We start from the raw sequence: 24,301 nt of genomic DNA on the forward strand, positions 1-24,301 counted from the left end.
GGAGGAGAGAGGGCACCAGGTCAGACAACCCAGCGAGAGAATGGAGTGTGAGATGCGGTAAATGGGAAAACGGGCTTGGGTATGGGGAAGGCAGGAAGAGGGGCCACATTAAGCCTTCCACAGGCTCTAGACTTCCTTCCAGAGGCTCTACCACACTCCATAGCCCGTGTATCAAAACATTCTGCATCCCTCAATAAATGTAATTTATGTAGAACTATAAGAGTTGAGGCTGGGCGTGGTGGCTCACGCCTGTCATCCCAACACTTTGGGAGGCCGAGGCGGGCGGATCACGAGGTCAGGAGGTTGAGACCATCCTGGCCAACATGGTGAAACCTCGTCTCCACTAAAAATACAAAAATTAGCTGGGCATGGTGACGTGAGCCTGTAATCCCAGCTACTCAGGAGGCTGAGGCAGGAGAATCACGTGAACCCGGGAGGCGGAGGTTGCAGTGAGCCGAGATCGCGCCACTGCACTCCAGCCTGGAGACAGGGCGAGACTCTGTCTCAAAAAAAAAAAAAAAACAGAAAAGTTGAGCTGCAGTTGGCGAGCCAACATAATGTTGTATTTTGTACACATTTAATGAAGCACGTGTTTTGAGTTTTGCAGGTTTCTTGTAGTATTTTGGAGTTAACAATTGGTTTTTCAGGTTTCAAGTATTTCTATATCCTGGAGATGCTTGTAGGCTGTGGACACTCTGCCCATGGTGCCCCATGGAGGAGGTGGTCCAGCAGCTGAATACGGGTGGCAGGTATAAGGAGAGTGGCCTGAGGCTGCTCTGTCCAGTCCTCTGCCTCCGTCAGGAGTCGCAGTTGATCTGTGCTTGACTCCAGGGGCTCTGACGTATTCCTAGAGGGGCTTACAAGAGAGAAAATGCTTTAAGACTTTATCACGACTCATCTTTGATCCACTGATCCAGAGAATTCTTTTCAACCCTAAATCCCTGCAACTGTAGGTTAAAGACAGGCCTGCTTCCAGATTCTGCTGTCACACCTACCTGAGGTAGCACCGTGGGGCGTGGGAGAGACTGTCACAGTCACACGGAGTAAGCTTCAGGGCCCTGACGGTTGTGACCAGTTTTTTTTTAATTTTTTAATTTTTTAATTTTTTTTTTGAGACAGGGTCTTGCTTTGTCACCCAGGCTGGAGTGCAGTGGTGCAATCTTGGCTCACTGCAACCTCCACCTCCCGGGTTCAAGCAATTCTCCTACCTCAGCCTCCTGAGTAGCTAGAATTACAGGCACCCGCCACCACGCCCAGCTAATTTTTTGTATTTTTAGTAGAGATGAGGTTTCACCATGTTGGCCAGGCTGGTCTCGAACTCCTGACCTTAGGTGATCTGCCCACCTCAGCCTCCCAAACTGCTGAGATTACAGATGTGAGCCACCGCGCCTGGCCATTTGTGACCAGCTTTTTTCCTTCCCACCTGGGGAGCACGAGCTCCTGTTCCCTGTCCCTTTCATCATTGCCCTCACATCTCCCAAGCTTGGAGGCCTGAGCTGGGGACAGGCCAGGCTCAGCCGAATGGAACCCTGGGGCCTGGGGTGGATTCTGGTGTTTAGGCCATGCCTGTGGCCAGGCCTGTGTGTCTGGCCCACTCAGGAAACCATCTCTAGTTTTGGTATTTGTTTTTCCTGGGCACCTTGGGCGGTGCTGTTGTGTCAACAGGACATTGCTTAGGGAGTTCACCCACACCCTCCTGGGATCGTTCTTGAAAGAAGTGATACCTGAAATGGTTCCAGAAAGAAAAGTTACAGGCCTTTATCTCTTCCTGTCAAAGTTTTTTTTTTTTTCTTTTGAGATGGAGTTTTGCTCTTGTTGCCCAGGCCTAGGCTGGAGTACAATGGTGTGATCTCAGCTCACTGCAACCTCTGCCTCTGGGGCTCAAGCGATTCTCCTGCCTCAGCCTCCCAAGTAGCTGGGATTACAGGTGCTCGCCACCACGCCCGGCTAAATTTTTTGTATTTTTAGTAGAGACACCATCTTGGTCAGGCTGGTCTTGAACTCCTGACATCACGTGATCCGCCCATCTCGGCCTCCCAAAGTGCTGGGATTACAGGTGTGAGGCACCGCGCCCGGCCTCCTTCCTGACAAAGTTCTCATCTCCCAGGCTGATGGGAACATAACTGAGAATCCCCAGGGCTGAAAGCCATCTCAGCCATCCATCCTTGCCCCTGGTGAGGCTGCTGCTCCCCCACGTCAGCAATGACCCTTGGTCTTTCTCCTGAGCAGCAGGCCCGCCATCGCCCTGTGCTGTGCCGCCTGGCACCTCACCCCACTTGGAGCAGTTCTTCACAGCTCGCTTCTGTCCTCGCAGCTGTAATGGAAGCGTTTCTCCCATGAGACACAGAACAGTTGGCTTTTGGACATCTAGACCTACTTTTCAAGCTGAACTGCTTGGAGATAGTCTCAGGAATCTGCTGGTTCTGCAGACACTTCTAAAGTTTGCATTTTCACTTAGACCTAAAAAAAAAAAACCTTCCAATTATAAAGACTAAACGTTTGGCCGGGCGCGGTGGCTCACGTCTATAATCCCAGCACTTTGGGAGGCCAAGGCAGGTGGATCACCTGAGGTCAGGAGTTTGAGACCAGCCTGGCCAACATGATGAAACCCTGTCTCTACTAAAAATACAAAAATTAGATGGGCGTGGTGGTGCACACCTGTAATCCCAGCTACTTGGGAGGCTGGGGCAGGAGAATTGCTTGAACCTGGGAGGCGGAGGTTGCAGTGAGCTGAGATTGCGCCACTGCGCAACAAATCCAGACTCTGTCTCAAAAAAAAAAAAAAAAAAAAACCTAAAGTTTGCAGTGATCACTCCAAATTAAGAGATGTTCCTATAGGGTAAATAGGTAAGGCCTGAAGTCGGCACTGCAAACGCAGCCCATGGGGGCCACTGGGGTTCGGGGTCTGTGAGCAGATTCTCGGGAGTCTTGCGAGAACAGCTTTCACGATGAAGGAGCTGTACTTGACGTTTGAACGATGATGATCTCTAGACCATTTTCAAGTGCCATTCTCAGTCACTGCCAGCTGTTGATGAGGTTGTTATTGGTCCGTAATGCAATGAAAAGTGATGATACTTGCTGTACCGACGTCAGATGGACGTAGAGCACGTGCAGGCCACATTTTGAGAAATGCTGAACTCACCCAGCCCTCCACTGACCTCATCACACAGCGGTGGCGCAGAGGACCAGGGAGGAGAAGGCTGCTGGGCTGGCTGTGATGGACCCGGGACCCTGGCAAGCTGGGAGTTGCCAAGTTCATTTCTCTCAGCCTTTGAGGGACTGTGATAGTTCATGCATTGGTCTGACCTGACCCCTAGTGGCAGGAGAGGCCGCAGCTATCCCTGGCAGTCTTTGTGGCCCCGCAGTACCTGCAGGGAGGTACCTGTAAGCTGGTCCCCCTAGCAGTGCCAGTGATGGCGGGTGGAGCCCAGCAGGGCCCCGCCAAGAATCCTTGGTCTTTGGCGTCTTTGCCCCCTCCTTTTCCTCCTGACAGGGAGTTGTGATGTCAGGATGGCCCCACTGTTTTGGAGGTCCACAAGAGAGCTCAGGCCTTGTGCTTGGCCCTGCTCCGCTCCTGGGTCGGAGCCACGGTCTCTTGGAGCAGAGTTGGCATCTGTCTTGCATTTGCCCCGCTAGAGGGACAGAAGACCCAGTGCTGACTCTTCACGCTTACCCAGCCCGCCGTCTTCTCACACTTACCTCGCTGACTCCGGTGGCTGCACCAGGGCTAATTGAGGAGCCAGTGTCCTCCCTGACGCCAGCCTCTGAGTTTTTCTTTTCTTTTTCTTTTTGGTGGGAGCCTTGAAAATTCGTGGTTTCTAATCATCCTTCAGTCATTCACCAGTTGAATTGTATTTTCAACCTGGACCAGTTTTTAATATACAGGGACCCTTTTATCTGGAGCCCAGGGTCCTGGGTTTGGATCCTGGCTCTATCTCTTACCTGCTATGTGGCCTTGGGCAATAATTTACCCTTCGAAACCTTTTCTGTGCAATGTCTGTCCTCTCTGCATCTCAGAATTGTAGAAATTCAATAAATCTTGTATGTGAAGCTCATGAGACCAGATACTGTTACACAGGAGTTACTGTTTCCCACATGGAATCCTTTCTGGGAAGAAACAGGGAGGAATATAATCACGTGTCACTCAACGACGCGAAATACATCCTGAGAAATGACGGGAATACGTCCTGAGAAATGACGGGAATATGTTCTGAGAAATGCGTCACTCAGTGTTTGGTCATTATATGAACAGCAGGGCGTACACAGACCTGGATGGTCTAGCCTACGACACACGTTGGCTATAGAGCCTGTGGCTGCCAGCTCAGACCTGGGTGATCTAGCCTACGACACACGTCGGCTATAGAGCCTGTGGCTGCCAGCTCAGACCTGGGTGATCTAGCCTACGACACACGTCGGCTATAGAGCCTGTGGCTGCCAGGCTGCAAAGCTGTGCAGCAGGTTCCTTTACTGAATATTGTAGGTAATTGTAACACAAAGACAGGCATTTGTGTATCTGTACATCTAAATATGGAAAAGGTACAGTAAAAATATAGTATTAGAATCTTAATAGGACTAGTGTCATCTATGCAGTCTGTTGACTGCAATGTTATTGTGTGGTGCTTGACTGGATTTCAGAATATAAATGATTAGTTTGGAATGTCATGATTGATGATGGTGTTGTCAACGCACAAGGGCACCAACAGAATGTAAAGATGCCGATTTTTTTTTTTTTTTTTTTGAGATAGTCTCGTTCTGTCACCCAGGCTGGAGTGCAGTGGCGCAATCTCGGCTCACTGCAACCTCGGCCTCCTGGGTTCAAGCAATTCTTCTGCCTCAGCCTGCCGAGTAGCTGGGATTATAGGCACACACCACCATGCCTGGCTAATTTTTGTATTTTTTACGAAAATTAGAGATGGGGTTTCACCATGTTGGCCAGGTTGGTCTCGAACTCCTGACCTCAGGTGATCCACCTGCCTCCGCTTCCCAAAGTGCTGGGATTACAGGCGTGAGCCATCGCCCCTGGCCGAGATTCTGAGATTTATGGAGCACTTAACTCATTCAAGGAACCTGGCTGCGGCCAGGCACGGTGGCTCACTTTGGGAGGCCAAAGCAGGAGGCTTACTGGAGCCCAGGAGTTTGAGACCTGCCTGGGCAACACAGGAAGAACCTATCGCTATTTATTTATTTATTTTAAAAAAGGAAGCTCGCCGCTCCACCAGGGACACCTCAGTGTGCCACCACCCCTGTCCTGCCCTCAGTTGTTCAAAGGGTACATGGCTTTATGATGCTTGTGTGACGGGGTGACTAGAACGCGCTGACTGTTTTAACCATGCGGCAGGAAAACCGTTGCTAGGTGACCCTGTTCTGTGGTCTAGAGAGGGAGTGAGAGATGATGTCCCTCCAGGGGCATCTTTGACTCAGATAAGAGACGCTCGATCAAATCAGGGGTATGAAGCTGGTGGGCTACACACCTCACTGTCAGTAGCTCCTCTAGGGGGCTGTCCGGTTTACAAATGGCCCTCCTGAGTCTGCATCCCTTGTCAGGATAGAAAAGCAGGCAGGATGGGGTTCTTTGCCCTTCCCAAGCTTGGAGAAATCCTGACATCCAGAGAGCCCAGGGAGACCTGTTGTTTGGGTTAGGAGCAGCAGTTCTCCCATTTTCTTGGGACCACTTTGCTGTAGACCCAGCTCTTCCTAAGATGCCTCAAGGCTGGGCGCGGCGGCTCACGCTTGTAATCCCAGCACTTTGGGAGGCTGAGGCAGGTGGATCACGAGGTCAGGAGTTAAAGACCAGCCTGGCCAACACAGTGAACTGCCATCTCTACTAAAAATAGAAAAATTAGCCAGGCATGGTTGTGGGCGCCTGTAATCCCAGCTACTCGGGAGGCTGAGGCAGGAGAATCGCTTGAACCTGGGAGGCAGAGGTTGCGGTGAGCCGAGATCGTGCCACTGTACTCCAGCCTGGGTGACAGAGCTAGACTCTGTCTCAAAAAAAAAAAAAAGATGGCTCAAAAGGGGAAGGGAGGTTGTTTGTTCACATGAGACCATCTGTAGGTTACACATGGGGTGTGTGAGCCAACACAGTTGTACAGGTGTGCACAGGTGTGAATCCAGAGGAGAAGGGGAGCGGGGCCCACACCTTAGTCCTTCCGCATCAGCTTTCTGAAGCTGGAGTTCTGAGAGCAGCCTCCCTCGACTAGCTCACACTACGATAAGGAAAATTCATGAGCTGGTGTCCAAGGAGGCCTGGGTGACTCGTGGCTCAGTCGGCGTCAAGATTCCTTTCGTCTGTCCCCTCTGCCCTCCCTAGCTTGTCAGGTTTGTCCCTCAGGCTTGGCCCCTCGTGGCCCTAAGATCATTGTCATGGTTTTGTCTGCTGACAAAACACTGCTGACATGTTAAATCTTTTTTGGGAATCATTGAGAAAACCTTTCCCCAGCGCACCCAGTGGATATTCCCTCCTCTGCCACTGGCAAGAGGATAGGCTAACCGACTGCCTTAGGCAGATCATGATTTAATCCTGCGTCCCATGGAGGAGGAGGACACGTTTGGCTAGAACCTGGCTCTGCCAGTGGGGAGCTCAGGGAGCAGAGGGGTTGATACTTGTATGTGAACAACAGATAATATTCGTGTCCAGGAGTCTTTGCCCTTGCAGAAGCCTGGACAACTGATTAATCCAGAAGGAGCACCCCGCAGGTTCTGGGTCTTTCAGCATTGCCCAATGTGAGGAATATGTCTTGGGCATTCCTCGGAGGCAGGGGCCATGTCCTACACGTCTCAACTTTCCTGCTGCGGGTCTCCCAGTTCCTGGCACAGTGCTAGACACGTGCGAAGCCTGCAACAGGTGCTTGTTATTAACCGTAAGAGTAGCCACACTTATTGGATCATTACGACGTGCTGGGCTCTCTCCTCAGAGCCCTGTGTGTATTCTCACAACTACTCCATGGTGTAGACACCAACATCTCTTTCGTTCTAAGTCTCAGAGAAGCTGGGTCACCTGCCCGGGGTTACTCAGCTAATGCGTGCTGGAGTAGAGGGCCCAGAAGCCCAGATACAAATCCTGGCAGTGAAACCCTAAAGCCTCTGTGCTTTTGACTGCTGAGTTGCATTCCCGCCCCGCCCTGCCAGATCCAGTGACTGATTGAATGATCAGAGGGTTACTGGAGAGAACCTTCTCTTCCTAGAACTCTCACATCATCTTTGAAGGCCTTTGGAGCCAGAGAGAGCATCATCCAGGGGGCAGCCAGAGTCCCCTGGGACTTCCTTTGTCAGGAAGTCCTCCCTGAGGTGGAGCCGAGCTCTGCTTCACCACAGCACTCTGAGGGTGGTTGTCCCTTCCCGGGTCCATCCCTCCCGTGGCTCAGTAATCTTGGTTTTTAGCTCTTCTCACTCTCACATGTACTTTGACAAAGCCTTGCCCGCCCTGGTGGTCCTCTCCGGGGTACTTCCCCATTTGCCAGTATGCCCCTTGCTCCTGGGTAGCCTGAGCAGCTCCGTGCCCCCCAAGACCCTGCACTTCTGCCAGGCTGAGGGTGCATCTGTTTCAGCGGCTGCATCAGACCTAGGGCCGTAACGAAGGCGGGCCTGAAGCCCCATGTCTTTCAGCGGCTGCATCGGACCGTGGGCCGTAACAAAGGCGGGTCTGAAGCTCCTGTAAATGGGAGGGGCGGCTCAATGCATGGCTTGATGCACAGATGAGTAAGAGACCCTCACACACTTTCACCCATGGCCAGCATATTCCAAGTTGCACAGAGCACACTTTGGGATACAATCCAGTGTGTATTATAGATGGAGGCTCAGTGTTCTGGAAGAGAGTCAACTTGTGGTCAGACACCTGAGTGTGTTGAATCCCCATCACGATGCTGGGTGTGAAACATAGAATTCCCATTTTATAGATGAGGAAGCTGTAGCTTAGAGAGGTTAGTAACTAGGTCAGTGTCATACAGGTTTGGTGAGCTCCAAGCCTCGTTTTCTTTACCTGTAAGATGAAGATAACCTTCGTCCACCTTGCAGGGGAGCTGGGGCACCGACCCCTCAGATTCCCTCCAGCCAGGGCTGTGCCTTGCCTCCACCCATGCCCAGAGTGTGAGGCAGAATATGGAAACATCCTCTAAGCTGGAGTAACTGCAGTATGGGCCTCTGTGAGCGTGTGTGTGTGTGTGTGCGTGTGTGCGCGCACGCACGTGTGCTGAGGGCTGTGTCTACAGACCCCACGAGGAGGGCAGAGTCATCCGGAGAGCCTGGGTGCTGATTCTCAGGCCCTTGTTCTCTCCCCGTAGAGGGCCATCCGTGTACGCAGCCACTCCATGGAGACCATGGTGGGCGGCCAGAAGAAGTCGCACAGTGGGGGCATCCCTGGCAGCCTCAGCGGGGGCATCTCTCACAACAGCATGGAGGTCACCAAGACCACCTTCTCGGTGAGTGCTGGCAGGCCCCGGGGCAGCAAGTGGGTCCCAGGGAGGCCCCCCCAGACCTATGGAGGAAGAGTGCCCCCACCCAGGCTTGGGCAGGTGACTTGATCAGGGCAAGCCGGATGATGGAGGGAAACTGAGGCTGCTTGGGGGTGACCCTGACCTCTGAAAATGGTCCTTTGGAGCCTCCATCCTAGACAGCACCCGGGGTTGGCCCAGATGGCACTAGAAGCCCTCCTGTCCTATTCTTTTGAGTTTCCTTGACAGCTAGACCTCCTCCTCGGGGCCAGCCCTGCAGTATGGTCCTGGGGTGTGTTTCACTGCTCAGGGGCTTGGGACCCATGACTGTGAGAGGGGTGCTTTGTTATTATTAATGGCAGCAGTAGCCACCCCAGCCTACTGTGTACCAGGCACTGAGCTGAGTAACCTGTAGACACAATCTCACCTGCTTCCCATAGCAGCTGCCTGAGGTGGGTGCTGATGTGTTCTCCTGTTCCCATTTGAGGAAAAGGAGGCCCGCTGGGGTTAAGTAACTTGCTAGAGGCCACTCAGCTAAGCTTAAGAGCTGGGATTTGAGGCCGGGCGTGGTGGCTCACGCCTATAATCCCAGCACTTTGGGAGGCTGAGGCGGGTGGATCACAAGGTCAGGAGTTCAAGACCAGCCTGGCCAACTTGGTGAAACCCCGTCTCTAGTAAAAATACAAAAATTACCTGGGCATGGTGGCGGGTGCCTGTAATCCCAGCTACTCGGGAGACTGAGGCAGACAATTGCTTGAAGCTGGGAGGTGGAAGTTGCAGTGGGCCGAAGCTGGTGGGTGGAAGTTGCCACTGCACTCCAGCCTGGGTGACAGCGAGACTCTCAAAAAAGCAAAACAAAACACAAAATCAACTGGAATTTGAATGCAAATCTGCTGGATCCAAAGTCTCTGCTGTTCATCACCATGTGTACAGTTCCCAAGGGAGGGGTCCTGCAGGCCTGTGAGTTTGGGCCTGATTGACTCATACCAGGGGCTGGGGAGGGGAGGGAATCATGTAGTTGGGCCTTTCATAAAGCAGAGTGGGCCAGGCATGGTGGCTGAGGAGGGTGGATCCCTTGAGTCCAAGAATTTGAGACCAGCCTGGGGAACAAAGTAAGACCCCATCTCTACAAAAAAATGCAAAAATTAGCCAAGCATGGTGGCATGCACCTGTAGTCTTAGCTACTTGGGAGGCTCACCTGTGCCTGGGGAGGTTGAGGCTCTAGTGAGCCGTAATTGGGCTACTGCACTCCAGCCTGGGTGTCAGAGTGAGACCCTGTCTCAAAATCTAAGTAACTAAAGCAAAGTGGCTTTGGATTTGTATAGACTAGGATTTTCCTTTCTTTTCCTTCAAAATAGCAGAACATGCTCACCATGGAACTAATTACGAGTATTATAAATGGCCTCGCATAATTAATTTAATTGACTAAATATTTTCCTAGCTATTATCTTGCTCCTCCCTGAAGGTGCGTGGCGTGAGCGGAGGAGGGCCTCATCTCCATCCTGTGGATGAGGAGACTCAGGTTGGGTCTCACCGCTCTCCTGAGGTTCCATAACATGTACATGGCAGGAGGCTTGGTGGCTTCTAAAGATTGGTTCCGAGCTCCCGTCTGCCCTCCTCAAACCCCCACCACTCATTGGCCACTGTGAGGCCAGGCAGCTGTCCAAAGCAGAAGGCGTCTCGGCTGCCCCGTTGCCCGTTGGTGCCTGTGGCCCTGGCTCTGCGGCTCTCAGCCTGTCTTGTTATTGGGACACCTGCGCGGCTCCAGTTGTTTGTGAGGAATGAAGGAGAGTCAGGAGTCCTCACCCTGCCAGTGATTTGCTGGAAGACCTTTGGTCTTCAGCTTCCTCGCCGGTAAAATGAGAGGTTGAACCACGTCCCTCCAGGGCCTCCCTGGCTCTGTGCCTCGCAGCCTGTGTCCCCCAGAATTGTTCTGACCTTCTCAATATGGTGGGCCTGGCCCTGTGTTCCTTCAACAGTTGTGGTCTTTGGTGGATCATGACCTGGGACCACAAGGTTTGGCTTAACACAGGGAAAGAGGCTGTGACTGGCCTGAGTCTCCAGGTCTCAGCTCCAGTTACATAGATCTCAACCTTCCTAGCTGTCTTGCTATTTTCTGGGGTCTCTTCCAGACCAGGAGCCATTTGTAGACCAGGGAGGGGGATGAGGGGATAGGAGATCGGTGTTTGGGCCGGGAGCACTCATTTTGGTGATTTCATCGGCAGCCTCCAGTGGTGGCGGCAACGGTGAAGAACCAGTCACGGAGTCCCATCAAGCGACGCTCGGGGCTCTTCCCCCGCCTGCACACGGGCTCAGAAGGCCAGGGCGACAGCCGGGCACGATGGTAACTGTTGGGAAACCCGTACCCCAGCCTGACTTGCGGGATCTATCAACCCCCTCCACTGCTACAGCTGTTCAGTGCCCTACCTTGCAGGGAGGAGCTTTGCTCAGCTTTAGGAGATGGCCCTGCCTTCAGGCACCTGTGTGTCCCCTGTCACTCACTCAGCTCTTTATCCAAAGAGGTGGACTTGGCCAGTCTCTGCATGGGACTTTCCAGAGTTACTCTTGCTGCATTTTGACCCAGGCTAGAAACATTGCTTGGATTCTTGTTTCTTTGCTTCCTTTTTCAACGCTCACTCAAATGGCCTGTCTTATGGGAGCCTTCCCTGATTCTGCCAGGCAGAGTTAGTTGCACCTTCCTCTGGGCTTCTAAAAGGTTCTATGCTTTTTTCTTTTTAAGCAACTCATATATTACATGACATTGAACCTGTTCTTGGTAATTGTCTTTCTGATTCTTTTTAAAAAATGAACACACAGTACTTGTACATATTTTTGGGGTACATGTGATATTTTGATAAAATGCATAATGATCAAATCAAGGTAAGAGAAATATCCATCACCTCAAACATTGATCTTTTGAGTTAGGAACATTCAAATTCTTTTCAGCTATTTTGAACTATGTAATACATTATTATCAACTATAGTCACTGTATTGTACTATTGCACACTAGATCTTATTTCTTCTATCTAACTGTATTTTTGTACACATTAACCAACCTCTCTTCATCCTGCCCTCCCCTGCCCCTTCCCAGCCTCTGGTGATACCAGTCAACTTTCTATCTCCACGAGATTCACTTTTTTAGCTCCCACATATGAATGAGAACATGTGATATTTGTCTTTTTTTTTTTTTTTTTTTTTGAGACAGAATCTCTGTTGCCCAGGCTGGAGTGCAGTGGCGCCATCTCGGCTCAGTGCAACCTCTGCCTTCTGGGTTCAAGCAGTTCTCCTGTCTCAGCCTCCCTGAGTAGCTGGACTACAGGCGCATGCCACCACACCGGCTAATTTTTGTAATTTTGGTAGAGACGGGGTTTCGCTATGTTGGCCAGGCTAGTCTCGAACTCCTGACCTCAAGTGATCCACCCGCCTTGGCCTCCCAAAGTGTTGGGATTACAGGCATGAACCACCGCACCCGGCCACAGTATTTGTCTTTTCATGTCTGGGTTTCACTTAACATAATGACCTCCAATTCCACCCATGTTGCTGCAAATGACAGGATTACATTCTTTTCCATGGGTGAATAATATCCATTGTGTATATTCAAAACATTTTCCTTATCCACTTATCTGTTGATGGACACTCCGGTTGATTCTGTACCTTGGCTATTGTGAGTAGTGCTGCAATAAACATGGGAGTGCAGACCTCTTCCATATGCTGAGTTCCTTTCTTTTGGATATATTTACCCTGCAGGGGGATTGCTAGATCATATGGCAGCTCTAGTTTTAGTGTTTTGAGGAACCTCCATACTGTTATCCGTAGTGGCTATGCTAATTTACATTCCCACCAACACTGTGCGAGCATTTCCCTTTCTCTGCATCCTCACCAGCATTCTTGATGGGCTGTCTTTTTGATAAAAGCCATTTTAACTGGGGTGAGATGATAGCTTATTGTGGTTCCCATGGTGGGGGCAGATGTCACAGACTCCAAATTATTAAAGACAAATAATAACAGATGTCAGGATATGGAGAAATGGGAACCCTTGTTCATTGCTGGTGGGAATGTAAAATAGTGCAACTACTTTGGAAAACAGTCTGGCAGTTCCTTAGAAGGTTAAACATAGAGTTACCGTATTACCAAGCAATTCTGCCCCTTGGTATATACCCAAGAGAGTTGAGAATGGTTGTCTGTGAAAAAAAGTTTACATTTACATTTCCTTGGTAATTAATGATGTTGAATGTTTTTTGATATACTTGTTTGCTATTTGTATGTCTTCTTTTGAGAAATTTCTATTCATGTTTCTTGACCTTAAAAAAATCACATTATTTGTGTTTTTGCTATTGATTTTTTTGAGTTCCTCATATATTCAGGTTATTAATCCTTGTTGGATGGATAGTTTGCAAATATTTCCTCCCATTCTGCAGATTGGCTCTTTACTTGGTTGATTGTTTCCTTTGCTGTGCAGAAGCTTTTTAACTCGATGTAATCCCATTTGTCTATTTTCGCTTTTGTTGTCTGTGCTTTTGAGGTCTCATCTAAAAAGTTTTTGCCCAGACAGACCAACGTCCTAAAGCATTTCCCCAATGTTTTCTTTTAGGAGTTTCTTTGTTTCATGCCTTGGATTTAATCCATTTTGATTTGATTTTTATGTATGGTGAGAGAGAAGGGTCTGGTTTTATTCTTCTGCATATGGTTATCCAGTTTTACCAGCACCACTTACTAAAGAGACTGTCCTTTCCCAATGTATATTCTTGGCACCTTTGTTGAAAATGAAATGATCATGTGGTTTTTGTTCTGTATGGTTCATGTGATGTATCACATTTGTTGATTTGTGGATGTTGAACCATCCTTGCATCCCTGGAACAAATCCCATGGTGAATTGATCATGGTGAATGATCTTTTTGATGCATTGTTGAATTCTGTTTGATAATATTTTGTTGAGGATTTTTGCATCTGTGTTTATCAGGAATATTGGCCTGTAACTCTCTTTTTGTTGTATCCTTGTCTGGTTTTGATGTCTTTCTGATTCTTTAATTGGTGAGCCCATTTGTTCTTTATTTCAGCAACCAGCATTTCTTGAGTGGCTGCCATGTGCTGAGCACAGTGCTGAATGATCAGACAAGTGCTACAAAACATATAAGCCTGTCCTCCAGAAGTTCACAGTCTTGTAAGGGAAAGGGCGGCATTTGGTTGACTTCCAAATTCCCAGGTTGTCTGCCTATATCCCTGGGTGGTGGCACCATGTTCTGAAGTAGGGCTTGCAGGACAAGAGACAGGGTTATGGAGAAGGATGAAAAGCTCTGTTTGGAACCTGTGCATGGGAGTTTTTTGTGAACCAACAGTAGAGATGTCCAGGGAGTGGTCAGAGTTATAGGTTTTTAAAAAATTTTATTTTACTTTTTTTATTATTATACTTTAAGTTCTGGAATACATGTGCAGAACGTGCAGGTTTGTTACATAGGTATACATGTGCCATGGTGGTTTGCTGCGCCCATCAACTCGTCATCTAGGTTTTAAGCCCTGCATGCATTAGGTATTTGTCCTAATGCTGTCCGTCCCCTTGCCCTCAACGCCCCGACAGGCCCTGGTGTGTGATGTTCCCCTCCCTGTGTCCATGTGTTCTCATTGTTCAACTCCCACTTACGAGTGAGAACACGCAGTGTTTGGTTTTCTGTTCCTGTGTTAGTTTGCTGAGGATGATGGTTTTCAGCTTCATTCATGTCCCTGTAAAGGACATGAACTCATTCTTTTTTATGGCTGCATAGTATTCCATGGTATGTGAGAGGCCTTGACTAGAGAAGGAGAGTTGGGAACCAATAGTGTAGAGGTACTGATTAACGATGGCTTAATTAATATGTCCACCAGAGAGGCTGAGTAGAGCACCACATTTAAGAGCAGGTGGAGAAGGGAAGGTGGTGAAGCTGACTGGGAAGGAAAGATAGGAGAAGAGGAGGAGGGGATGGAGTCTCTGAAGCCAGAGGAGGAGAAATTCCAGGAAGAGAGGACATCTGTGTCAGGCACACAGAGAAGTCCAGCACAGTGAGCCAAACCCCTGGACAGATTGACAGGATGTTATTAGCAACCTCGTCAAAAGTGTATTGAGACACTTCACACTTCTAGGATGGCTTTAATCAACAAGTCAAATAGTAACAGATGTCAGAGAGGATATGGAGAAATGGAAACCCTTGTTCATTGCTGGTGGGAATGTAAAATAGTGCAACTACTTTGGAAAACAGTCTGGCAGTTTCTTAGAAGGTTAAACATAGAGTTACCATATGACCAAGCAATTCCGCTCCTAGGTGTATACCCAAGAGAGTTGAGAACAGTAGGCATGAAAAAAAATGAGTCCACTAGTACAACTAGTACACAGATACTCATGGCAGCACTACTTATCATAGCCCAAAGCAGAATCAGTCCAAATGTCCATCATCTGATGAATGTTTAAAGCGCCATCTATCCATAAAATGGAATATTATTGCAGTAAAAAGGAATAAAGTCCTGATACAAGCTACAACATAGACAGACCTTGAAAACATTATGTTAAGAAGCCAGACAAAAAGACCATAACATATTATATGATTCTATTTACATGAATGTCCGGAAGAGTCCAATCTACAGTGATGGCTTAGGGGTTGGGTGGGAGTTACGGGGAGAGGACTAGGAAGTGATTACAAATGGGTCCAGTGTTTCCTTTAGGGGGCCAAAAGTGTTCTAAAATCAGATGGTGGTGATAGTTGCACAAGTCTGAATAAACTAAAAGCCATTGCATTGTATACTTTAAATAGGTGAGTTCTGTGGTATGTAGATTCTGTCTCAAGAACACTATTATTTAAAAAGTACATTGACGGCCAGGTGCGGTGGCTCACGCCTGTAATCTCAGCACTCTGGGAGCCCAATACGGGCGGATGACTTGAGGTCAGGAGTTCGAGACCAGCTTGGCCAACGCAGTGAAACCCCATCTCTACTAAAAATACAAAAATTAGCTGGCCATGGTGGTACGCGCCTGTAATCCCAGCTGCTTGGGAGGCTGAGGCAGGAGAATCGCTTGAACCTGGGAGGCAGAGGTTGCAGCAAGCCAAGATCGTACCACTGCACTCCAGCCTAGGTGATAGAGCGAGACTCAGTCTCAAAAAAGTGCATTGAGGACACGGCCATCCTGTCCCCAACAGCCAGCACAGGGAGCACTGTGGGCACTGCCCATGGTCTTTGTTACACTAAAGGAGAAGGATATTGTTGGCTTAGAGTACCCCTTGCTTCCCAGCTCCCAGGGCAGCCTCCTCATATGGGTCCAGGAGCTCGTATTCTAGTCTATATGAAGGACGGCCCCCTGGGACTTCCCAGGAGTCCATGTGTATTGGGTGGTTCCTGCAGTGGGGGCGGATGTCATAGACTCCGCCATATTCCCCGCTCCATTCCCCACGGGGCCCTCTCTTGACCCATAACTCTGCCAGGTGTGATGGCCAGCTTGGGTGAGAGAGATCTGGGCTAGAGGCCATCAAGCCAGGACTCCTGCTTGGCAGCTCTGGACTTCACCATGAACCTAGAGTAGTCCCTGTTGTAGGGACCAGGAAACCCTGTAATGTGCCGCCATCTCTGGGGGACTCAGGTGGGAAAGGACGTCTAGGCAGTGATGCTTGGCGGGGGTGCTCTGACCCCACCGCCCCCCACTGTGCTGAGAGAGGCTCTGCCTGGGGCCGTGGATGGGGTGGGGGTTGAGGGCTGTCTCCGCGGCCTTACTCCTCATTTCCATTCCCTCAGTGACAGCACATCCAGCACACCCAAGACCCCGGATGGTGGACACTCCTCTCAGGAGATAAAGTCTGAGACCTCATCCAATCCCAGCTCTCCGGAAATCTGCCCCAACAAGGAGAAGTAAGAGAGTGAGGGTGGAGAAAGGCCAGCTTCGGCCACATGGAGCTCTGGAACACACTCTCTGCCTCCTGGCCTGCTGAGAGTGACCATCTCCTGCCTCTGGAACTCTCCAGAACACAAAGGCCGATGGATGGGGGCGTGGGGAGCCGCCAGAGGACAGGCTCAGATCGGTCCCGGGGAGGACCCTGGGGGTGGAGGGCTCTCGCATGTGACCCGGGATGGCCTCACTTCCTATTCCCTGCAGGCCCTTCATGAAGTTGAAGGAAAACGGCCGCGCCATCTCCCGCTCCTCCTCCAGCACCAGCAGCGTCAGCAGCACTGCAGGGGAGGGCGAGGCCATGGAGGAGGGCGACAGTGGGGTAGGTGTGCCCTGTCCACCCTTGGGCAGGCACTCTGGGGCGTCAGCCAGCCACCCTCCTTGCGTTAGAACAGCACTGTGGATCGAAGCCCACTTCAGTCTTTGCAGAGGAAAGGGGAAGAATGGAAACGAGAGGTGGGCTCGTTGGCCATCACCACCCCCTGGGCGCAGCGGGTGAGGGGACCTCTCTCTCGGAGTGACATAGCAGCAGCAGAGGGCAGGGGCCAGACCCGATGGTGCCCTGCCTTGGGGTTCCTGGCTGGAGTGGTGAGTGGCCAGTGCCCCAGGGGGCTGGGTCAAAGGTCCTTCTTGGAGCAGGATAGCTTGGAACCAGGGTTGAAGTCAGCAGGAAAGAAAGAGCAGGCCCAAGTGGGGAGCGGGAGGCAGCGGCTGTCCTGGGCTTGTGGGGGCTGCCTCAGGCCTGTGTGGGCGCAGCTGCCGAGGGTGGCTGGCCTCGCTCACCCGGCGTCTCTCCTCAGGGCAGCCAGCCATCCACAACCTCACCCTTCAAGCAGGAGGTGTTTGTCTACAGCCCGTCCCCGAGCAGTGAGAGCCCCAGCCTGGGGGCAGCTGCCACCCCGATCATCATGAGCCGGAGTCCCACAGGTCAGTGGCATCTGGTGGTGTGTGTGACGTCGCCAGGAGGGCAGGCTGTGCCCTGTCCACTGTTAGCAGGGCCCCAGCCACACTGAACTGGCCAGTTTCCACCCCTCCTCCCAGCTGTGAGGCCCTCCGCTCTGTGCGCCCGCCTCATCTGTTCATCAGCCTTAAGAGACCCAAGTTCCTAAGCTCTTCTTACACTGAGAGTTGTGAAACTGAGGCAGAGACTTGAAGGCCTTGTGGGGGATCCCACAGTGGAGGAGTTGGGGTTGGCGGTGGGAAAGCTGAGCACTTTCCATTAGCCCTTCTCCCCACCTGCCAGCACTCCAGGGCCCCTCTGTCATGTCAGGGGTCTTGATAATACAAGAGTGGGAAGGGGTACGGGGGAGGGAACAGCATGTGGAAAGGCCCAGAGGAAAGGAGAGAGTGGGTATTCCGGAACTGCACGTGGTTCACGGCAGCTGGGTTCACAGAGCCAGGCCTAAGAGAGGCCGGAGTGTTGACAGGCCGGGTCAGCCCCGGGCCCCTGGTGAGGATTTTGTTCTGCTAGCTGTTGGAGTGTTTGAAGGTTCTTAAGTAGGGAAGCACCATCTGGAGTTGAGAAAGTCCATTTTGGTTGCTGCAGCTGCTGAGTGTAGAATGGATTAGTGGGGAGCAGGAACAGAGGGGAGGGAGGGGAGGGGAGAAGAGGGGAGGGAGGGGAGGGGAGAGGAGGGGAGGGAGGGGAGGGGAGAGGAGGGGAGGGGAGGGGAGAGGAGGGGAGGGGAGAGGAGGGGAGGGGAGGGGAGAGGAGGGGAGGGAGGGGAGGGAGGGGAGGGGAGGGGAGAGGAGAGGAGGGGAGAGGAGAGGAGGGAGGGGGAGCTGCGGCAGAAGCACCTCGGTTCAGGAGAGATCAAAGAGGTAAAATGTACGGGCTCAGTAGCAGGGGATCAGAGAGAGCAGGAGTCGGGGCGTTTTGGGGTTCTGTGATCCCTGCATTTGGGCAGAGTAGGGGAGCCAGCTCTGGGGAGAGGGTGGGGGGCCAGCACCTGAGGGCCATTCAGGTGGACCTGTGCGGTGGGTGGGCACTGCTGGGTGAGTGCTGCGGGTCTCTGCCCTCGTAAGGGCAGCACAGGACTCTGAGCCTGGGTCCAAATCCTGGGTCTGCTGCTTACTAGACATGTCATTGGGCAAGTCACCAAGCCTTTCTGTGCCTCAGTTTCTCCAAGCAGAAAATGAAGGGAGGGGAAGAGTTGTGTCTGCCTCAGAGGGTTGGTTGTATGAAGATGAAAGGAGCTCATGTTTGTATGAGGCCTGGAACTGTTAACCTCGGTGTTGGTTAAAGAATGGGAATGAGACAATAGTGTACTCAGCGGTTCTGAATCGGGGGCAGTCTTGCTCCCCTGTGGATGTCTGGCTATGTCTGGCGACATTTTTAATTTTCACAATTTTGGAGGGTGCTACTGGCATCTAGTGGGCAGAGGTCACGGAAGCTGATAAGCAATGTACAGGACAGCCCCCCAGCCACATCAGACAAAGAATTCTCTCACCCCAAATGACATTCGGTTGAAAAACTCTAGTCTCAATCGTAGAAACACAGGAAGGGCCAACAGGCCTTCAGGGTGGCTGAAGCCAACACATTCCTGGGGTTCGCACAGCGAAGGGGTGTTGCAAAGGGAACCTGCAGGCTCGGAGATGAAGGGAAGATCGTGATTCCACAGCCAGTGACCCTTTGCACGCGTGTTTCTCAGGGAGTGGAAGAGTTCACGTGCCTCCTCTCATTCAGCCCCTTGCGGTTGGGCAGCTGCGGAGCTGGGTTCAAATCTGGTTGTAGCATTGACAGGTCCACCTCTCTGAGCCTCAGTTTTCTCATCTGTAAAAGGGGGTGGAAATACAAATTCCCTGATTTTTTTTTTCGAGATGGAGTCTCACTCTGCCACGCAGGCTGGAGTGCAATGGTGCAATCTCAGCTCACTGCAACCTCCGCCTCCCAGGTTCAAGTGATTCACCTGCCTCAGCCTTCCAAGTGGCTGGGATTACAGGCATGTGCCACATGCCCGGCTAATTTTTGTATTTTTAGTAGAGACACGGTTTCACCATGTTGGCCAGGCTGGTCTCGAACTCCTGACCTTGTGATCCTCCCACCTCGGCCTCCCAAAGTGCTGGGATTACAGGCGTGAGCCACCGCACCTGGCCTGATGTTTTTGTTTTGTTTTGTTTTGTTTTTTAAATAAGACTTAAATATTGAAGGAATGAATGAAAGAATCTGTAACCAAGCCTGGCTCCCACTTGGTGTTGAATAAATATCAAAGTAAGGAAGGTTTTGAGTAAAGGAATTAGAGAGTCTCTGCAGGTTGCTGAAGGTCACCAAGGGCAGAAGGGACCTGGAGCGGGTCTGGTGACTTATGGCTGGCGCTTCCCACACCACACAGTGATGCTGCCTCTTACACACCTTTTCTCCACATAGTATTTAACCCCGATGGGCTGCTTTTCACCCCCAGCCCACGAAAGATGTGCTTGGTACCCACTGGATCAGGGTGGGCTTGGCGGGATCTGGGAACCGGTTTCATGCGGTTTGGCTGAGTCTGGGGAGAGGCAGGGCGGAGTGGGGAGAGGTGGCCTGACATGTAGTCTCTATAATCTCACATATCTGATCATGGTCATTTCCTACCTGGGCTTCCTGGGGCACAGAAGAGGACTGATAGGTTACACAGAGGTGTCGTAGCCCTGGGTGGAACTCCTCGATTCGAAGCACCACGAACCAGCCAGCAGCTTCCAGGAAGGCTGCACTAAGCTTTCGATACCCTCGGCCAGAGGACAGCCAGAAAGTCAAGTGGCCCTCCTGCCAGCGGGGCACAGCGGGAAATGTTGACACCGGGCTCTGCCACCACTCACACACACTTACGGAATTTTATTATACGATGAATGTCAAACCCAGTGTACAAATACGAGATAGATAATATTCTTTACCATAAGTCCCATATGTCCAGCTGATTCTCACAGAATGCTTTTAGTGGTGTTTGCTTCACCTTTTTATCTGTAGCCAACTTAAGGCTACAGGTGATGAACGTGTGTAATTCTGACATGAATGTGGACTGATATTACCATGTTTGTTAATAAGTATTTTATATGTACATATTATATATACACATATATATTACATATACATATATACATTATATATACATATACATATACGTATACATATATTATATATACATATATTATACATATACATATACATATATTAAACATATACATATATATTATATATACATATATATTAAACATATACATATATTATATATACATATACATATATACATATATTATATATACATATACATATATACATATATTATATATACATATATAATACATATACATATATACGTATATATTATACATATACATATACGTATACGTATATTATACATATACATATATACATATATTATACATATACCTATACATATACATTATATATACATATATTATATAAACATATATTATACATATACATATATAATACATATACATATACATATATTATATATACATATATTATACATATACATATACATATATATTATATATACATATATTATACATATACATATACATATATATTATATATACATATATTATACATATACATATGCATATATATACATATATTATATATACATATGCATATATATACATATATTATATATACATATATATGATATATACATATATACATACATATATACATATATAATATATACACATATGTATATACACATATATATAATATACGTATATACGTATATTATACATATACGTATATGTATATATTATATATACGTATATGTTATATGCATATACATATGTATAATATATATATTATACACACACACACACACACACACACACACACACACACTCGTGGCGCCCAGCCATGAGTATTTTGTATTAAGAGAACTTCATTCATTTGTCAGTGACATGAGTAATTTCCTTGCTGTATCGGAGAAAAGTTTTCAAACCCCGGAAGGATATTTCCTCAGTTTTCTTTTGTGCTATTCACAATGTAATGGCTGCAGACACAGCATGTTTTGAAGTTTAATGTAAATTTTTTTCTATTAGTTCCTTAAGTCTAGACAACAAAACAATCAATCAAGCCATGATTTGTAGCATGTACCAATTTCTGTGGTGTAAGTACACTTGTCGTGGCTGATCTCAAGCTACTGATGTGATGTCCTCGAACGTGGAATTGGGAAGAAGATACACTGTAGCCACCATCTTTAGGGTGTTTCTACCACATGGGTACAATAGATGTAAGAGCACAGATAATCGGAAAACAGAGAAAAATAAGTAGGAAGTGACGAATTTCAAGTATTCATTACCTCTGTTGAATATAATTTATTGAACTGTAAGCTTATATATAATTCAACTTTAAAAAATGGCCTGAGTTTTACAACCCGCTCACCACAATTCTATAATCTAGGAGTTGGCTCTCGTAGGTTGGCACAGGTCAGCTGGGGTGCCTGGTCCTGGTGGAGGGCAGGAGGCCCCCTTCCCCTGGCCTCCCTAGCCAGTCCCCACACACAGCCCCAGGGGCCTCCACAGCTCCGCCCTCCTTTCATGTCCCTGGCCAGTCCCCACACACAGCCCCAGGGGCCTCCACAGCTCCGCCCTCCTTTCATGGCCCTTCTTCTTTTTCTTAGATGCCAAAAGCAGAAACTCCCCGAGATCGAACCTGAAATTCCGCTTTGACAAGCTCAGCCATGCCAGCTCTGGTGCGGTAAGGATGCAGTGAGCGCCTCCCACACCCCACACTCCACTTTCCTGCAGAGGCCCAGCCTTCCTTCCTCAGGCCAGAGGAAGAGGGTTCAGACATCCCAGAGGGGGCTCCCCGAAGGAGGCAGGGAAGCTCTGGGGAGGTCTGGCTCCAGCGGGTGCAGGCCGTGGCTCGGGGTTCCAGCCACCTTTGCCACAACTCCCGAGTTAGAGCTACACCTCTGGACATGGCCAGGCCCAGATGTGAGGTGGGAGGTGCTGGTTCCTGGGTCCCCCAGTCCCTTCCTGAGCTCTCCAGACTATCGAGAGCTCCAGGCCCAGTTGTGAGGTGGGAAGGGCTGGTTCCTGGGGTCCCGAATCCCTTCCTGAGCTCGCCAGACTGTTGAGAGCTGAGTGCACAGAGCTGCCGTGGAAGGGGACTTGCTGTCTGGTTATTTAAACTCCTGTATGGATTTTTGTTGAAACAGGGTCACTAATGTGAAAGCGGAGTCCTTCGCCTGTCCAAGGTGGGTTAAGTGAATGTTTGTCCCACTGTGGCCGTGAGGGGGGACGTGTGTTTCTTTTAGATCAGGGAACTAGCGGCCTTATAACCTCAGAATGGCCGGAGAGATGCCACCAGCTGGGGATGTCCAAAGAGTCTCCTCCTCGCCCCTGAAGACCTGCGACGGGGAAGGAGGGGCAGATGGCCTGTGTGTGGATGGGAAGGGGGTTTCCAGTGACACTGGACCAGACGTACTAGATAGGCCTCCCTTCCACCGATGGGATCTGGTTCCCGCAGGCAGAAGGGGAGTCGCCCAAGCCCACTTTTGACCCAGGAGGGAGGAGTTCCTGAGTGCTCCCTTGCTCCCCTGCCCTCAGGCAGCTATTCCCTCCTTGTGTCTTTGGTGGAGGCCCTGCGCTGAGGTGTGTTCTCCCTCCCTGCCGGGAGTCAGCACTGTGAGGGACCACCCCAGGAGGCCTCTGCCCCTGCCTGCTTTGAGGGGGCACGTGGTTTCAGCAGAGCGGCCATGGGTCCAGCTCGCCCCCATCAAGGCCTGAATTTCTGCTGGGGAAGTCACCAGAGACCCATCTGAGCTCCCAGCCCTCTCCCCACATGGGGCTCCAGGGGTCAGAGTCACAGCTGGAGCCAATGGGAGGGGTACAACCAAACCCACTCTAGGTTCAACCTGATTTATGAAAAAGCAGAAGACAAATGGGCGTGTGGACCTTCACCCCCGGCTCCCGTCACGCACTCCGGACGCCACTGCCCACCAAAGCCGTGGCTATGTGCAGCTTCTCAGGCCACGCCAGGTGGGGCGCCCTTACATCGGGTGCCCTCCTGCTCCTAAGTGTATCCAGTGAGCTGTAGCCATGGGAAGGCGCGTTCCCCATCCCTTCCTCCCGACGTCCGCATCGTCCCCTCCTTCCTGTACAGAATGTTCGCTCATCACCTCCCTCCTCCTTGTCTCCTCAGGGAAGCCCCTCTTCTGTCCTGGAAAAGGCTCCTGTACCAGCAGTTTGGGAGTGCCATCCACGACCCTGACAGTCCCAGCCCCGCCGCCCCCCGGCCACCTGCCCACAGATGTGCTGTTGGTCCAGGTGTCCCAGTCTGGCCACAGCCCTGCCTCCGCCCTCACCTACATGCCCTCCCAGCACCTCCCATCTCTGGATGAGGCCTCCTTCCTCAGGTTCCTCCTGCTCCTGACCTCCCAGTGTGATGTCCGGGTCCTTTATCATCCTATTCATCCTGGAGAGGAAAAGTATTGGGCAAAGGGGGATCTGGGGGGAGCTCAGCAGTGACTGGGGAGCTGGTCTGCCTCAGAGACAGAGTTGGGGGTGGGAGCAGAGCCTCGGTGAGGGTCTTGGCCACGGGGGCAGTGCCTTCCTGAACGTGGCAGGCTTTACTACCAGGAACGCAGTCGGTGGTGGAGGCGTCATGTTCCCAGGAGCCAAGATTCGTAGCATCCTTGAGGCCATCCTGATAAAATTCGGCACTATTGCCCCCGTATCTCTGGAGCTCTAAACCGTCTGCTTCTGTGCTGAACGCCTTTCCCATCTGCTGACGTAGGCCCAGGGCTGCCCTGCCCCTGCTGCCAGTGTACCGTGAGGGGGGCTCCAGCCAGTTCAAGCTCAGAGCCAGAGCTGGACGGGCGGGGACCGTGCTGCACACTTCCTGGCCTGTGGCAGGGACTTTGGGTCCCACCCAGTCTCTCCTGATTATGGCTGCTGCGGGGTGAGGGGAGGGAGGGGCAGCCCCGAGGCAGTCTTTTCCCTTTGAGAAGATATTTTTCCCACAAAGGGGTGGGA

At 50.5% G+C, this 24,301-nt stretch overlaps 1 protein-coding gene across 5 annotated transcripts in view; it reads left to right on the plus strand.

The window, feature by feature from the left end:
* RAP1GAP2 (RAP1 GTPase activating protein 2) overlaps nt 1–24,010 on the plus strand; it is a 276,085-nt gene extending 252,075 nt beyond the window's left edge. For all 5 annotated transcript variants that reach the window (XM_054535352.2, XM_054535353.2, XM_054535356.2 and 2 more), the window contains 8 exons: nt 8,280–8,417; nt 10,655–10,773; nt 16,183–16,296; nt 16,541–16,655; nt 17,134–17,260; nt 21,943–22,019; nt 22,483–22,521; nt 23,469–24,010. In XM_054535352.2, coding sequence (XP_054391327.1) covers nt 8,280–8,417; nt 10,655–10,773; nt 16,183–16,296; nt 16,541–16,655; nt 17,134–17,260; nt 21,943–22,019; nt 22,483–22,491 — 699 coding nt within the window. In that variant the 3' untranslated portion in view covers nt 22,492–22,521; nt 23,469–24,010. The remainder of the gene's footprint in view (nt 1–8,279; nt 8,418–10,654; nt 10,774–16,182; nt 16,297–16,540; nt 16,656–17,133; nt 17,261–21,942; nt 22,020–22,482; nt 22,522–23,468) is intronic.
* Nucleotides 24,011–24,301: the final 291 nt, after the last annotated feature.

The sequence above is a fragment of the Pongo abelii genome, chromosome 19 (genome assembly GCF_028885655.2).
Source record: "Pongo abelii isolate AG06213 chromosome 19, NHGRI_mPonAbe1-v2.0_pri, whole genome shotgun sequence".
NCBI lineage: Eukaryota > Metazoa > Chordata > Mammalia > Primates > Hominidae > Pongo > Pongo abelii.